General features: G+C 26.7%; 1 protein-coding gene across 1 annotated transcript in view; it reads left to right on the plus strand.

The window, feature by feature from the left end:
- LOC113388446 (dipeptidase 2-like) overlaps positions 1-17,990 on the plus strand; it is a 61,994-nt gene that overhangs the window by 29,780 nt on the left and 14,224 nt on the right. The window contains exons 3-4 of the mRNA XM_026625822.1: positions 3,148-3,223; positions 11,494-11,632. Of these exons, the coding sequence (XP_026481607.1) occupies positions 3,148-3,223; positions 11,494-11,632 (215 nt within the window). The remainder of the gene's footprint in view (positions 1-3,147; positions 3,224-11,493; positions 11,633-17,990) is intronic.

Genomic DNA, 17,990 nt, shown 5'->3' on the forward strand with positions numbered 1-17,990 from the left:
ATATTTTATGGAAAAAAGGATGTTAGAATTTTTTAACCTCAAAAGCAATTGTTTTGTCAATACAAGCAGAAAGATTTTTACATCATTCAAATCGGACGCTTAGTTCACTCAAAAACTGCCATGTTTTGCACATTCAGCTCTGTATCTACGTAACGGCTAGACCTGCTTTTGCCAAAAACTAATAACCTCTTCTCCCAATCATTACAAATTGAATAATATTTAGATCATTCAAATCCGATACCCCGTTTTCTCAAAAACTCGATTTGTATTTTCTGCACTCTTTGCTCCGTATCTCCGTAACGGCTGGACCTGTGTTTGCCAAAAACTAATCAGCACATCTCCCCATCAATAGGAATCGAATGTTTTTTTAAACCATTCAAATCGGTTGATCCGTGCGCCCGAAAGCGTGGACGAAAAAATGCGGACATACAAAACACACACACGCACACACATTCATTTAGTTTCTGAGGTATGTCTTAAAAATGTTCAGAAACCTTCAAAACGTCGAGAAATGCAAAAATTTACATTTTCGATTTTCGGCTCATTACTATAACTACCCTACGGGAATAAAAATATACTTATAAAAAGTGAAAAATAACTGGACAATTTTTTTTTAATTACAATATTTATTACAGCTGTTAAATAATATAACATATAGCAATAATGAAAATAATAATAACATAAATTTAAATAAATAAGAGTACAAAGGATAGAATTTACATTAAAATAATATTTGTAGTATGATGATTTAAGCAAATAATAATAAAAAAATAACTGGAGAAATTAATAAGGAATAACTAAAATATTTATCTATACATAAAAAATTGAAAAATATAAACTGTAATGCATAAATAATTAAAATTGAATTTGAACAAAATTTAGTAAAATGAATAGCATACTGCAAACAATAATACGTAGTAACAAAAAAAAATATATGTAGACAATTTGTATATTGGTGATCGCGATTTACAACATTTAACATGTATTTAGTGCAATATATTAAAAAATTCTGATACAGAATTATAAAAAATTAGCAAATCTATATAATTACTCTGACATACAAATTATAACATGTATTTAACGCAACTTATTATAATAATCAGATATACAATTATGAATAACAGATAAATCTCTATATTGGTGACCCAGACATTTCACATGTCCTTTACAATTTTACCACCGGCTCTCGGTCTATTACCTTGTAGCGTATTTTAATTTAAAAAACCTATTTAACGCAATATAATATAATATTCAGATATATATTTATAAAATACACTAAATCTATACATATGTGACTCAAACATTTCACATATCCTTTACAATTGTTCCACCGGCCCTCCGTCTATTACCTTGTAGCGCATGAAAAGTCTTTTGATGAAATACCGTAAAACGTGTTGTAAAAGACGTAAAAGAGAGAGAGTTCACAAAAAGTAATAGGTTTTAATATTAGAGTCGGTTTAATATTAAAAATATGATTTGCAGAACCGCTCTCTACTCTCTCTTCTCATGTTCAAATTGATACTGCTAGTAGGTAAGGTACTTGCAACTTTCATCTTTTGAAAGATGAAATAAGAGGTGAAAATATGTATAAAATGCATTGCAAACAGAAGTTAACGAGTAATAAATTTTATATTAATTTTAGGAGCTAATATATATATATATATATATATATATATATATATATATATATATATATATATATACATATATATATATACACCGTTGGTGTTGGCAGAGGACAGTGTATCGAGCGACTTGTAATGGATAACACAAAATGCTAATTTAGATTTCCATATTTTAAATTTTAAATTATAACACACTGATGATGAGACAAACCTACTCTCGAAACGTTTGTTCATATTTCCAAATTATTACCCATTATCCACTCAGAATACATTTGTTATATATATTAGGTTGTCAAATATCTCCCTTCCGCTTTTATAAATATATATATATATATAAAAGCGGAAGGGAGATATTTGACAACCTAATATATATATATATATTAAATGATAGAGTCTTGGATTTGTGAATATTTTGTAGAGTTTCGAGCAAGAAACCAAAAAGTAGTAAGAAACAAAAAAAGTTTTATAATAAACTATTTCTTTATTTATATACTGTCAAGAAACATGATCTTGATAAGATTTGAGCAAACAATATGTTTAAAAAAAGAAAATGGATTTTTTAATTAATAAAATAGTTGAAAAAATAATGATGTACAGAAATATGACATGATTAAAATGAAAATGATAAAAAGAAATGGGTGGATTATATATCATGATATTAAAAATGATAAAAAATTTTAAAAGTTTTGGAAAGTTTTAAGAAAAAGTTAATGACAAAATTGAACTAATTACCTGTATGTTTGAAAATACGTCAGCACTTTATCACTAAAAAAGATTTTAATTTAATTTCAATAATTTAAGTATTTACATCCTCACATATAAAAACACACACACACATCCTTACAGTCTTCAAGTAGCGCACGTGAGACTTAGAATCAGTTCGTTACAAACAGCCGATCTCATAACATCGAGAGAATAATATTATTTGTTTTCAAATAACAAACTTTAAAAAAGACAACTTATAGTAATTTTGATTTACAAAATTTACCTATTGGGCTGAAAAATAACTCAAATTCATTTTTTGATAAAATCCTTTTTAGTGAAAAAGTGCTAAATGCTAGTATTTTCAACCATACAGGTAATTAATTGCAGTAAGTTATTTTATTTATACTCATAAACAATATTAAAGGAGATGCAAGTGTTATTAGAAACTCAAAATATCAACTTTTTGGCTTTTTGGCTACGGAGTCTGTAATCTAAAAAAAACTCTTTTGTATAAATTTATACTCATTTGTAAAATGAAAACAGATTGATATGGTTTGGTTAAAATAATTGAGCAATTTCATCATTTTTATCAACTTCGTAATTATATTTATCAAATATTAAGCTACAAAAATTAGATTTCAAGATAATGCATTATATGTATTTTTCTGTGGGAAATATGCAATTTGATACTTTTGTTTTTGCCTAATTTTGAAAAAAAAATTCAAGCCAATTATATATATTATGATAAAAAATAGTAAAATAGTAAAATAAGATTTAAACAAAAATAAGACTTAAATGTATTTTTTTTTAATTTCAGCACACATCGAGCATATCAGAGAAGTCGCAGGAATCGATCATGTCGGAATAGGAGCAGGATATGATGGAGTTAATTTGTAAGTATAAATTTATATATAAATTATAAATAAATATATATATATATATATATATATATATATATATCACATCATGTACAGATATTATCAAAGTCAGAATAAAATAAGTATTTTATCAGGACACGTATCAGACCCTCTTTTGACATGAGATATTCTAGTGTGAATAATATTAGTGATAGATCATACCTCCGTTTATTTGATATATGGACATTTGAATATATATATATATATATATATATATATATATATATATATATATATATATATATATATATACATCTATAAATTTTCGTATGACAAATAGTTTGATTGCACGATGGCGTAAATCTTTATGATGTGCAGAGAAACGTGACAAAAATATTTCCAAATATATATATGTTATTCACAAAAATATATTCGGCTAAATTTATGGATATATATATATATATATATATATATATACTAGATGACCCGACAGATATTGTTCTGTACCTACGTCTACAATTCAATAGTTCAAAATTTTTTAATATCCTATTCTATACTTTTTAACATCCTATTTGATGTCTTATCTTTATAACTCATTTATGGTCTTATTATAAACAGTATAAGAAATTCAGAAAAAAATAATATAGTATCTGCGATAAAAGAACAATATCACACTTGATTTTACCACACAACATAATTTCTTCAATAATTTAGTCGATAATTTTCAAAATCTCATACGTCATATTAGTTAATCTTAAAAAATTTTTTTGACAAACTCTAAAAAGAATTATCAGAATCCGAATAACCCTTCAGGAAAAATATTACAACATACACCCGTACAGAAGAAATGTATATATATATATATATATATATATATATATATATATATATATATATATAGATAATTTAAAACTGTGCTCACAAAATTCTTCAAAATAGAATGAATATTTTTAACCCCACTGTAATACATTTTGAGAAAAATTAATACAAAAGACGAATTTGCAAATGATCTTATTTAACTATTTATAATGATAAATAAATAAATATAATAAACTCCACATGCTTTTTCTCATTATGAATTTATGTCGTAGATAAAAACATATTTGTTTCTTTCTAAATTAGCAAAAATTTTAATTTTTCTAACTGTCAAATTTTGCCCGATATATGTATAATGTAATATTTCTACTATGAATTGTTAGTAATGTTATTTTTGAGATCTTGTTTATTAATTAACAAATGTAAAATAGATATTTATATTTATATGGAAGTTTTATATTAACAGTAAAAATCAAATTTATTTAAACATTTCATCAATAAACGATGCTATTTCATAAATAATGGTGCTTTACAAACTATTATGAAAATTATATCACAAAAAATTAAGACAAAATTATTGTTTTTCTATCTAAAAACAGATTATATTTCATTTTTTAAATCTTTTTCATTTAGTTGAACAAAAATTTCATTTAGTTTATTAGAAAGATTTATATTTTATTTATATGGATGTTTTCAGCAATATTGACAACTGTTAGTTCACAGTGTTTTGTTTTTATTAAATTCTTACCTGTTAAAATTAATGGAATTTTATATAAATTTCATACCTTGGATATGAACTGAGATTTTTAATATTGTCTATAACCTAAGTTGGATATAAATACACACGATGAGGCAAAAAAAATTAAAATCGGTTCAGTAGTTTAGGCGTCTATTACAAATAAACGTTTTGAGACAAACATATATATATATATATATATATATATATATATATATATATATATATAAACATAATAAATAATAAATCAATTTATCTTGTTTTTGAGAAACATTGACAACTGTCATTGTACAGAATACTCTTAAAATTCGTCTTAAAATAATTGATTTTATTAAAATTTTATTATTTAGAATATGAACTAAATTTTCTAATATAGCCTATAACCTAAGTTGAATATAAATGCAAAATATGAGCCAATAAAATTTAAAATCGGTTCAGTAGTTTAGGAGTACATTCAGGACAAACATCAGATGAAAGCCATTGGTAGGTTAAAATACATCTTGATATAAATTTCATTAGATGATGTATTGTTTTCGATATTTCATTTCCGTGGAATAAGTTTGTTATTTATTACTGACTGGTACTAAAACTAAGAATCCATTAACTAGAGTTTATATATATATATATATTATATATATATATATATATATATATATATATATATATATATATATATATAATTTTAGTAGCATATGTTCTCGACTTGCACGTAGGCGATATAAAACAGTGATTTAATATTGCATAGAGCACGTACCTGTGTACGATATATATATATATATATATATATATATATATATATATATATATATATATTATATATATACATGTGTTTATTATGTTTGTCGAGTATTGTATATAGTGCAGTGTACAGTATTTGCAGAATCTAAAATCTAAGGCACGTATTTCACGCCCGCTCTATTGAATTTGCAGAAGGTAATTTTCTACAAAATTGGAAAATTGGATAATTGCATCCCGATATATATATATATATATATATATATATATATATATATATATAAATATTCTTGACTTGAAAATTTTAGGGTGATAAATTTATTAAAACAAATCGTTCATTTTGATATAAGGATTACTATAGATATAAAATGATGATCAGTCACGATGTTTGTCCGGAATAAACTACTAAACTGCTAAACCGATTTTAAATTTTATTGGCTCAAATTGTGCATTTATATTCAACTTAGGTTATAGGCCATATTAGAAATCTTAGTTAGTATTATAATGATTAAAATTTGATAATTTTCTGTAAATTTTGACAGGTACGAATTTTTTAAAAACAATTTGAAAAGATAGCTGTTTTTGATTTACTTTTTATTTACTTATAAATATGTTATAAATCACAACTTACGGTCAAAAAATGACCTTAGTCAGTCAGTAAAATAATTATAGACAGTTCAAACATTTATTTGTTTTTGGATAATTCAAAAAGAAACAACAAGTAAGTCAATAATTAAAGGAGTCGGGTCAAAGTCAATTAATAATGAGAACAAGATATAATAAAGTGGCAAAAACTCACGAAAAAAGATATAATATTTTTAACTAGCCCATGTACCTCTAGATAATATATTTCAGTATCAATTATCTAAAATATCATCCGAAATCTATTATCTTTTATCTATTTCCAGGTGATAGTATTTGCGGTGGTGATGTGTTTTGCACCGATGAATTTCCTCATATTATCGAAATATCATATATCACATCACATTCGAAGATAATAATATGGAGTAGAGATAGGAGCATATCTTGTCCTTGTTCTTGTTCTTGTAACTTGGTTCTAACACGTAATTTCAATTCATACGTTTCGAGATATGAGAGAAAGACGACGACGACGGTGGAGGACGGTGGAGTGCAAAGTTTTGCTTTGTATTAGTCTCGGGATTGAATATATATATATATATATATATATATATATATATATATATATATATATATATATATATCGTGATAGTTTTTTCGACGTTGAAACAAGAGTAACTAGCAGCCCATTCGTCAAAATAAAAAAAATTAAAAAGTATTAAATAAAAACCTTTTATTTATACGTTTCGACACAAGATGCATGTCATCATTCAGCAACACCAGGACAAAAGCACAAAAACAAAAACAAATTTTTAAGGAAATTAACATTGATGATAACATTGATTAATAGACTGTCAGCAGTCTAGTCTTTTGCTTGAAATAGGCATGTTTTATGTGTCATAATGTGTTACCGTTTATAACTTTATTCAAAATTGTTTTAATTTTTTTTGTTTATTCATCATTTTTATTTTTTCCATATGATTGTCATGATACAATGTTAATTTTTAATATATATCCTCTTAGCATCTTCATAGATTCCTCAACACCATGGTAGATCCCTCAACGTCTCGGTGGATCCCTCAACGTCTTGGTAGATCCCTCAACGTCTTGGTAGATCCCTAAACGTCTTGGTAGATCCCTCAACGTCTCGGTGGATCCCTCAACGTCTTGGTAGATTCCTCAACGTCTCGGTGGATCCCTCAACGTCTCGGTGGATCCCTCAACGTCTTGGTGGATCCCTCAACGTCTTGGTAGATATCTCAACGTCTTGGTAGATATCTCAACGTCTTGGTAGATATCTCAACGTCTTGGTAGATATCTCAACGTCTTGAAAAATCTTTTCAAACTTTTGTAGAGCTCTGTTAGTCTTGGTAGGTTTATAAACATTTCTATAGATCTCTTAATGTCTTCTCAGATCACTCAGCATCTTGCTAATTCTTTCCCTCCTTGAAGCCATCTAAACCTCCCTGAGATCTCTGAACCTCCATGTAGATCTCTGAACCTCCCTGTAGATCTCTGAACCTCCTAGAGGATATAAAATCTCCCTGAAGATCCCGTTAAACACATAGGGGATATCTTTACATCCCTGACGATCTCTTTGCTTTTCAGAGAATCTCTAAACCTCCCAGAAAATCTCAAAACCTCCCATAGGATCTCTAAACCTCCCAGAGGTTCTCCTTCCTAAAGATCTTTTCAGCTCCCTGAGGTCTCTTGGTAGATCTTTAACCGCCTGACGGTCTCTTAAGCGCCATGATAATTGTTTTGCCTACCGGAAAATCTTTTCACCTCCCTGATATTTTCTACACCTGCCTGAAGATCTCTACATATCCCTAGAAATCTCTGCATCTCCATAAAGATCTCTTCACCGTCTAGAGAATCTCTAAACGTCCTAGAGGATTTTCAAACCTCCCAGAGCACTTCTAAACATCCCAGAGGATCTCTAAACCTCCCAAAGGATCTCTAAACTTCCTACAGAATCTCTAAACCTCCCAAAAGATGTCTAAACCTCCCGGAGGATCTCTAAACCTCCCAGAATATCTCTAAACTTCCCAGAGGATCTCTAAACCTCCCAGAGGATATTTTTACCTCCATGAAAATATCTTTACTTTCCTGACAATATTTTTGCCCCACTGACAATCTCTTCACCTCCGTCATAATCTCTTTATCTCTTTGACAATCTCTTTGCCTCCTTAAGAATCTCTGTCTCCCTGGAAAACTTTTTGCCTCGCTGGATATCTCTGATCTTTGAACCTCCGTGAAGATTTTCATACCTCTGTGAAGATTTTCATACCTCCCTGAGAATCTCTATACCTCTCTGAGAGTCTCTAAACCTCCCTGAAGATCTCTTCACCTTCCTGAAGATCTCATCACCTTCCTCGAGAACTCCCAAAGGATCTCTTTACCTCCCTGAAAATCTCTTTACCTCCCTGAGGATCTCCTTGAAGATCTTTACACCTGCTTGATCTCAAAATCTACAAAATCTTATACATCTCCCACTTCCTTATAAACATCTCATCCGCCCACCTTTCTCTCCACCTTCATCTACAATATTTCCTGCTAAATTCCTCCCACAACGACCCATCTTCACCTACACTTTCCACTCCTCCACCGTAGTATTCTAACATTGAAATGGCCTCATAAAATTAATCCGTTTTGGAATTTCTATGGTCGTCCGATCGGACGAACGCACGACGAAGTTAAACTTTCTTGCTTCCGAATCCTTTTACAGACGAAGCTTTATCAAAGGGGTTGATTCTTCGAAGTTGGAAGCCATACGCTGAATATATAATACGGGGATTGAATTATATAATAAATACTAGTATACAGGGCTATACAATAATGGGAAAAGAAATATTTAAATCGTTTGAAGACCTGAATTGTCGTGTATGCTTTATTTGTTGTATGGAGTGATCATTATTGTATTATAAATTTAATCAATTATTTTATACATTATATCCTTTACAATTATCTGTACTAAGATTTCATGCCACACAATTCTAAATTATGATCCCATCCACAGACCTCTAACATTACGATTAAGACCCCGTTTAAAGCAATTCCCCCAATTATCTCGCATCCACCCTTACTCCACCGTACTTTACCTTTCCTCCACCGTACCGTGTTTTACTCTCTTTTCGCCCCATGGACAAAACTTTAAGTTTAGCACTTGAATAACACGTGACCTAATTGCAAAATGAATTAACGACGCAATTTCTATGTTCTTTGTAGCACTTTTGGGTTGTTTTCAATTTAGGGGAGACCTGGGATTTTAAAATAAACGTCTTTGGAATCAAATTATGTAATAAAACTTGTCTACCAATAATCACTAAATTTACAAACCTAATTCAACCCTTTTACTCTACTACTTTATACTATATTAAATGATTCGACAGACTTTGTCTTGTACCCACATCTACATTTCAAAAGTTCAAAATTTTTAATATTATCTCCTATACTTTTTAATATCCTATTTTATGTCTTGCCTTGGTGATTCATTTATGGTCTTATCATAAGCAGTATAAGAAATTCAGAAAAAAACTATTTTGGCATCGCAATTAATTTTTTTTATATTTCTTATTTGAAATCAAGTAAAACATAAATATATTTATTTAATATTTTTCCATAAATAGTTAAAAACTTGTTATAATTTGCAAAATTATTTTGTATTTCATATTTCAAAAATTAATTTACTCGCATCATAGTTTTTTGCTTATTATACTTTTGTCATGTCAAATATGTCAATCATTTTTTGAATGTTTCAACTAAAAAATATCTCTTAAAATTACTATAAAATTATTTTACGTCATCAATGAATAAATTACATAATTGTTAAATCCATAGGTTTGGCTAAATCAGCTCAGGAATATTCTAGAAATAAATATTTTTTTACATAAAGGTCTGATTTTTGACATTTGCATTTTATTTCAAATTAATTATAACTATCAAAATATTTTCTTTTCATTCGAAATTTAATATAATATGATATAATATTTAGTGATATGATACCCTCAGATTGTACTATTCTATTTAAGAGGTTACAATTTTCTGTAAGATTAGAATTTGCGATGACAATCAAAATATATCTCAACTGATATATTAATAATAATATTATATTTTAATTACACAAATTTCTTCACACTTCGATAATTAATTCCAACGCATCATAGTGTTTTGTTTATTTTAATTTTGTTTATGTCAATTTTTATTTAAATTAATTAATAAATTAGATTTTAGACTAAATCAACGCAGAATCTTTATCTAAATATACGATTTTTTATATAAATATTTGATTTTTTACATTTGCTTTTAATTTAAAAATAGTGAATGTCAATTTCATATATTCAATGTGCACTAAATTTATAAATGCCAAAATATTTCCATCTTGGTCGAAAATTAATATATGATAAAATTTATATTACAATAATGTTTTCTATCTATAATTTGATTGGCAATATTGCCTATAACATAACTTGGAATAATTAATATATTTGTTTCTTATTAAAGACCTTAAAAATTCATTTTTTGAACTGTCTAAATTTTGTTTATGATTAATTTTAAATTCTTTTCATTGTTTTAAATTCTTTTTATTGTGATCTATAATGGTTTGATGAATTTTTGGTATCCGAAATAATTTGGTGAGCTAATCAAATAAATATAAATTATAAATTTATTTATCTAATTATTTTCATAAATATTGACAAATGACATTTCACTTTTTTTCGTGTCAACATTTATTTAAATTTATAAACATTGATTTTTAATTAGATTTAAAACTATAAACATTGATTTTGAATATAGCATTTCATCTAATTTGGATATAAATGTTGGATATTATATATATATATATATATATATATATATATATATATATATATATATATGTTTTTGAAAAAATCTAATCTTTTTTTCTCGAATTTTCCATACATTTTGACATTTGTCATTTTAGTGTTTTGTTTTTTTAGTAATTTTCTGTCAAATTTTTTTGAAATTTATAAAAATTATATATTTATATTTTAAATTTACTTTTCAAAATTTCCTATAACCTAAGTTGGATATATATGCACACAATAAGCCAATAAAATTTAAAATCGGTTCAGTAGTTTGGGCGTCGATTGCGAACCAACATCGTGACACGAGGTTTATATATGTATATATAGATGTAGTTTTCGATGGACTTTTGTTAGTAATTCCGTTAAGTGCAAGCCATGTTGTTCTTTCATTATAATAACCGTTACAAAAACCACCATAGATGGCTCTCACGAGTTTTGTTTTTCTTGCTCCACCGCAGTCGGAAGCAAGTGGTAAATGCTCCACCGGCAAAAGTTGGAACTCCATGTAATATAACTTTGTGTTATATTAGCCGATAGTTTAGGTCGAAGTAATAAGTATATAGAGATAATAGACATTTTTTAAATTAAACAATTGTTTTTTTTTGTTTCAGAGTGCCAAGAGGTCTAGAAGACGTCTCAAGATATCCTTTTCTATTCCAACATCTTCTGGCAACTGGAAGATGGTCAGAAATGGACCTAAAAAAATTGGCAGGACAGAATCTGTTGAGAGTGTTACGACAAGTAGAAAACGTAAGTCAATTCTATAAATTTCTTTTTACAAAATATTTTTCCCTCTCGTTAGTTTTATTTTTAAAATAATTCGCTTCACAAGTTTTACCTGCGTCTCCACAGTAGAAAAAAAAAATAGAAAAAAGTTCATCATATCTACTGCTGCTCCTCTTTTTCGCGTTATATTTTCTTTTACGATGAGGAATTTTTTGAAAAGCAATTGAACTGCAATGAAAAGTTGTTTTTCGTTTTTCCAATCGAAACTAATACGAAGTTTTGCGTCTTTGCTGGAAATATTTTGCTAACTTTACGAAATAGACAGGGAGTCGAAGAGATACTTGTTAAGCTTCTTCATTTTACTTATGAGATAATTTTTTTTTGTAGTTTATTTTTGCATTTTTAGTTTACCAGTTAAATTGTTAATTAATAAAGTTACTTAAATTAATTATGTAATTGGCTGAATCATCAACTAGTTGGCTAAAAAAGACATCAATTAGATTGATAGTAAATTCGTTATTTAGGTGGCTCATTCAATCATCAATTAGATGAATATTAAATACATTAATTACTTGGCTAATTAATTAAATCATCAATAAGTTGGTTAATTAAATCATCATTCCCTTGGTTAATTAAATCATTCCCTTGGCTAATTAAATCATCAATTAGTTGACTAATTAAGTAATTAATTAGTTGGCTAAGTCAGTCATTAATTAAATGGCTAAATAATTTATCAATTAATTGGGTAACAAAAATCAATTAGCTGGGTAACAAAAATCAAATAGTTGGTTCATTAAATCATCGATTAGTTGGTTAATAAAAACATCAATTACTTGGCTAATTAAATAAAATAGTTTGCTAATTAAGTCATCAGTAAGTTGGCTAATTAAGTCATTAGTTAGTTGGATAGCTAAATTATCAATTAGTTGGCTAATTAGATCATCAATTAGTTGGCTAATTAGATCATCAATTAGTTGGCTAATTAAATCATCAATTAGTTGACTAATTAAGTAATTAATTAGTTGGCTAAGTCAGTCATTAATTAAATGGCTAATTAATTTATCAATTAATTGGTAACAAAAATAAATTAGCTGGGTAACAAAAATCAAATAGTTGGTTCATTAAATCATCGATTAGTTGGTTAATAAAAACATCAATTACTTGGCTAATTAAATAAAATAGTTTGCTAATTAAGTCATAAGTAAGTTGGCTAATTAAGTCATTAGTTAGTTGGATAGCTAAATTATCAATTAGTTGGCTAATTAGATCATCAATTAGTTTGCTAATTAGATCATCAATTAGTTGGCTAATTAGATCATCAATTAGTTGGCTAATTAGATCATCAATTAGTTGGCTAATTAGGTCATCCATTAGTTGGCTAATTTGGTCATCAAATAGTTAATAGTCATTAATTAGTTGTCTTGACTAGTTGGAAATCATCAATTAATTAGCTAATTAAGTCATCAATCAATTGGCTAATTTATTAATGTATTAGTGTGCTAACAAAGTCGTCAAATGACTAAGGAAATTATCGATTAGTTGGCTAATTATTTCTTCAATTAATTAGATAATTAAATCATCAATAAACTGTCTATTTATAGAATCAATTTTTGGCTAATTGAAACATCAATTAACATCCTAAATAAATCATTAATTGGTTTTCAAATTAAATTATTTACTAGTAAATTAAGTTCTCAATTAGTTCTTTGAAAAATTGAATCATCTAATAGCTTACTAACTATATAATTAATTACTGATTTGAACATTTCATCAATTAGTTGGAATCAACTAGAATTAATATTTAATTAGAAATTTGAATAAACAACTAATTAGCAATTTAAATTTATTAAGTTGTTAGCAAAATGAATTATTAGCTAACTTAAATTGCTAATTAGGATATAAATTTACTGGCTAATTAAATTGTCAATAAATTAGCTTATTAAATTATTAATTACCTTACGAATTAAATAGTCAATCAACTCACTAATCAAATCATAAATTGAATTGATAATTAAGCAATAAATTAACCGGAGAATTAAATAATCACCGAACAAGCAAATAATTTTTTTAACTAATTGGCTAATTAAATAATTAATTAGTCCGATAAATCAATAATGAATTGCCCCATGTATTGAATCGTTATTAAACGTGAACTAATTTATTAATTAAATGATTAATTAAGTAATAAATATACTGGCTAATTAAATCATCAATAAACTAGCTAGACAAATCATTAATTAACTGACTAATTAAATAAACAATCAATTGGCTAATAAAAACCTACAACTAGTTTCCAACTATAAATCATCAATTAGTTTTATGAATTAAATCATAAATTAATTTTGCTAACTAAATATTCAGTTAGTATTCAAACAATCAATTAATTAGCAAAGTTTTTAGTGAACTAAGTTATTAATTACACGTATAATTAAATAATTAGTGAAATGTAATTTAAAACAATAAAGATTTCTATAATATTAAAAATTAAATGATATATTATTTGATGAATGTAAGAATAAATTAGTTAATTAACTAATTAGTCTTCAAGTTGTAAAATATAATTGATAAGGATAAAAAATATAAATATAAATATTATTAAACATGAATACATTAAATATTATTATACATGAAGTATTAATTTGGAAATTATTACTAAAAATATATTACTTGAACGTTTTTGGAATCTGGTATTCAAACATAAAGTAATGCTAAAATTTGCTTCTTGTTTTTTTTTATATTTGAGTAAATTGTGCCATAGCCATAAGTCTAAGCCCCATGTAACATACATATGTATGTTTGTATGTTTTCTATGAGAAAATTGCGAAAAAAGTATAAATTTTCTACAACTTTATAACATCTGCAAAAGTTTTTCCGAATGTGAAAAACAACATTCGTAGATAAATATCAATCTTTTTATCGACGATTTTATCACATGTGTAATAAAATCTATTCTGATATTTTGGAAAAACAATGGAATAAAAAAGAAAGTTTATGTGCTAAAAAAAACTACTATCATTTGATAAAAAAATTACTAGATAACTCATATATTTAGTTGAAACTGAAAAATAATTTGAGTCGTAATTTATAGAAATAAAATAGTAACAAAAATGATTAATTGAACAACAAAATAAAAATAAAACATTAAAAAATAAAAGGTCGTAAAATATATGGGCATAATAATTCGACTTACATGAAAACTGTATAATTAATATAAATTTATGTAATTCTATAAAAATGTTATAATTCAATAAATAATATATAATTGATATGAACAAAAATAAAAGAAAAATTGATATGAAGAAAATTTACATGAAAAGATGTAATATAAAAAATCATGACAATATATAGTGACACAAAAAACTAATTAAAAAGCGATATAATAAAATGATAAAAACATAAAAAAAGAAATAATTGAACAAATAATAAAAATAAAATATAAAACAATAATAAATCGTAAAAAAAATAGGTATGATAATTCGTCTTATATGGAAAAAGGTAAAACTAATAAAATGTACTTTATAGAAACACATTATTAACACATTCATTTATCAAAAAGAATGATACTTAATTATGAGCTTTTATTAAATTATTCTACGGGTTAAAATAACAAATGGAAATGTGAAAAATTATCAAATAGAACAAATACAACAAATAGAACAAATTTATAATGGATGTGCACATAAAAATCTCATGTAATTAAATATTTGCACAATCCGCATTCGCAAATGCGAATAATTCATTTTCAAGTGTTTGCTGTAATGTACTTACTGCACTTGAATTAAATATATATATATATATATATATATATATATATATATATGTGTGTGTGTGTGTGTGTGTTTGTGTGATACGGTTTTCCGTAACAAATTAAAGCTTTTCATTACGAATGCACAATGGAAGCACTTAGCAATGAAATATAACGGCTTTGTTTCCCAAACACACGATGTGATTCTTTTAATTTAATACGAGAGCCCGGAAAATATTTTTCCGGTATTAAATTGATTAAATTGAATCTAAATTAATACAGTAATTTTGTCGTAATACAGCGTTGTCGTGGCAACGCTATCTTATGTTGATTTTTGGTAGTGGATTTGAAAAAATGCATGTTTGTTTGCCGCGCGATCAGGAGTATTTTACATATAAACAAGTAAGGAGGCATGTTATGATAACAGAATCTTCGAAAACTTGCTCAAAAAATTCTAAGTATGCCAGCTTAATTGATGAAAAAGTTATGATTTTGCTTTTTTATTTTTTATTTATAATCAATAAAGCCCTGTTGTCTCAAAATAAGTATTCTCATTTTTTTATTATCTATTTATTTGTATTTGTTTATATTTGTACTTTACAATTTACTTGTAAATATATTTCGTGTTTTGTGATATTTTTAAAAATTGCATAAACATATTTTATTGCAGTGGTTCAATCCTTCATTTGATAATCCATATTATCAGATTTAATAATACTTCTGAATCTTTGCATTTAGCAAATTGTAGTCGCCCTTTTTGCTCAGAATCTCTTAAAAGGCTGAACCTGCCTTTCACAAGAACTAACCAACACTTTTTATGGCCGTCAATAAGTATTGCATTTGCTCCCGAAATCGTCGATAAATATTGTATACGCATATACATATACACACAAATGTTTTTCATTTTTTCTAAAGTTTGCCAAAATGTTACGAAGACTTTAGTTCATAATTTTTTTGCGAATACTTTAAGTTACACTACGGGACATTCCGCAGTATATTCTAATTTATAAATTAAAAAAAAAATCAATATTAATGATTAGACATTTCAAAATGTTAATATATTGAATTTTGCAATTATAAAATGTTAAAAAACAGAATACTTCAATTTTATCTAAATACCAAATCGAGTGAATCATTAGTCTGAAAGTTTAGATAACTAAAACACAATTTTTTTATAAAAAAAATTAATAATGATGTAAATTGAAATTTACTGATGATGAAAAACTCGACATCTAATTTCTGTACTCTTTGCTCCATATCTTCGTAACGGATGGACTTGCCTTTGCCAAAAACTAATCAGCACATCTACCTATCAATAGAAATCGAATGTTTTTTGAATTAATCAAATCGGTCGATCTGTCAACCTCCAAAAATATATACAAAGATTATATCCACGCAATAAATACACACATCGATTTTTTTCTAAGATTCTAATGTAGAAAATATAAGTAACACGGTTGAATTTTAAAATAGTTTTGTAGTTTCTTGAATTCCAAAATATTCTAAGTATTGTAAAATCAATTTAAAAATGCACAAGATATATAAAAATTATCTAAAAACAGTAAAAATTCATTTCTGGGACATTTATTAATCATACTAAATATGCCTTATATCTTTTATTTGACAAACAAAACTATTAAATAATTATTTAAAGTTAGTACGATTTTTATGAGAATGTGGAAATATTTTTTTGAGAAATGGATAATTATGTTTTTTTCATAAATATTGAATATGTATATTTACTAGCTCGCTCACTATAAATAAATCCTGGGTGCAGAAAGTAAAACATTTTTGGTATACAAAGGAAAAAAACGATACAAACTAGCTGTAAGTGGAATTCTGTCTTAAGGCAATTAGGGCATCGTGCCTTAAGGCAAATTGCTGGAACTTCCCGTACCAAAAATTATTATTTTTTTAAAAACGATTAACATTTTTGAAAAAATTTTACTTCGAAAAAAATAGATTTTTGAGAAACTATAAATTTGACAAAAAAATACCGTTTTTTTGAAAAAAAAAATTTTTTATTTGAAAAAAAAATTTTTTTTTGAGAAAAAAATTTTTTTTTGAAAACAAAAAATTTTTTTGAAAAAAAAATGTTTTCTTCATTTTGACATATTTTGAAAATTCTGAACTTTTTTTCAAAGCAATCGCACTGCTTGAACTGCATAGAGACGAAATGTCAAAGCTCGCAGGTGCCGCGCCGCCGTCTAACGCATAAGCATTGGTACGGAACCCATAGAAATGTAAAAAAAATTTATACTTATTGTTAAAATATCTATAAAATATCTGACAATTTGATGTGCATATGTCTAATGATCATTTTTAACCGCCGAATGGCATTTTTTTTTACTTTTTTCATTAGATCTCCGAAACCGCTAGGCCTGCCTTCATGAAAATTTGATCACTTCTACATCTTGTCAATACAAGTAAAATGTTTTTTGAATTATTCAAATCGGACGCTCCGTTCTCTTAAAAACGGAGGTACTGTTTTTGGCACTTTGCCCCGTATCTTCGGAACCGCTGGACCTGCCTTCACCAAAAACTAATCAGCACGTCTCCTTATCAATACGAATCGAATGTTTTTTGAATTATTCAAATCGGTTGATCCGTGTTCCCGAAATCGTCGACGAAAATTTG

Source organism: Ctenocephalides felis, unplaced genomic scaffold (assembly GCF_003426905.1).
Source record: "Ctenocephalides felis isolate EL2017-DRISC unplaced genomic scaffold, ASM342690v1 CF-g0.4_SCAFFOLD_03572, whole genome shotgun sequence".
NCBI lineage: Eukaryota > Metazoa > Arthropoda > Insecta > Siphonaptera > Pulicidae > Ctenocephalides > Ctenocephalides felis.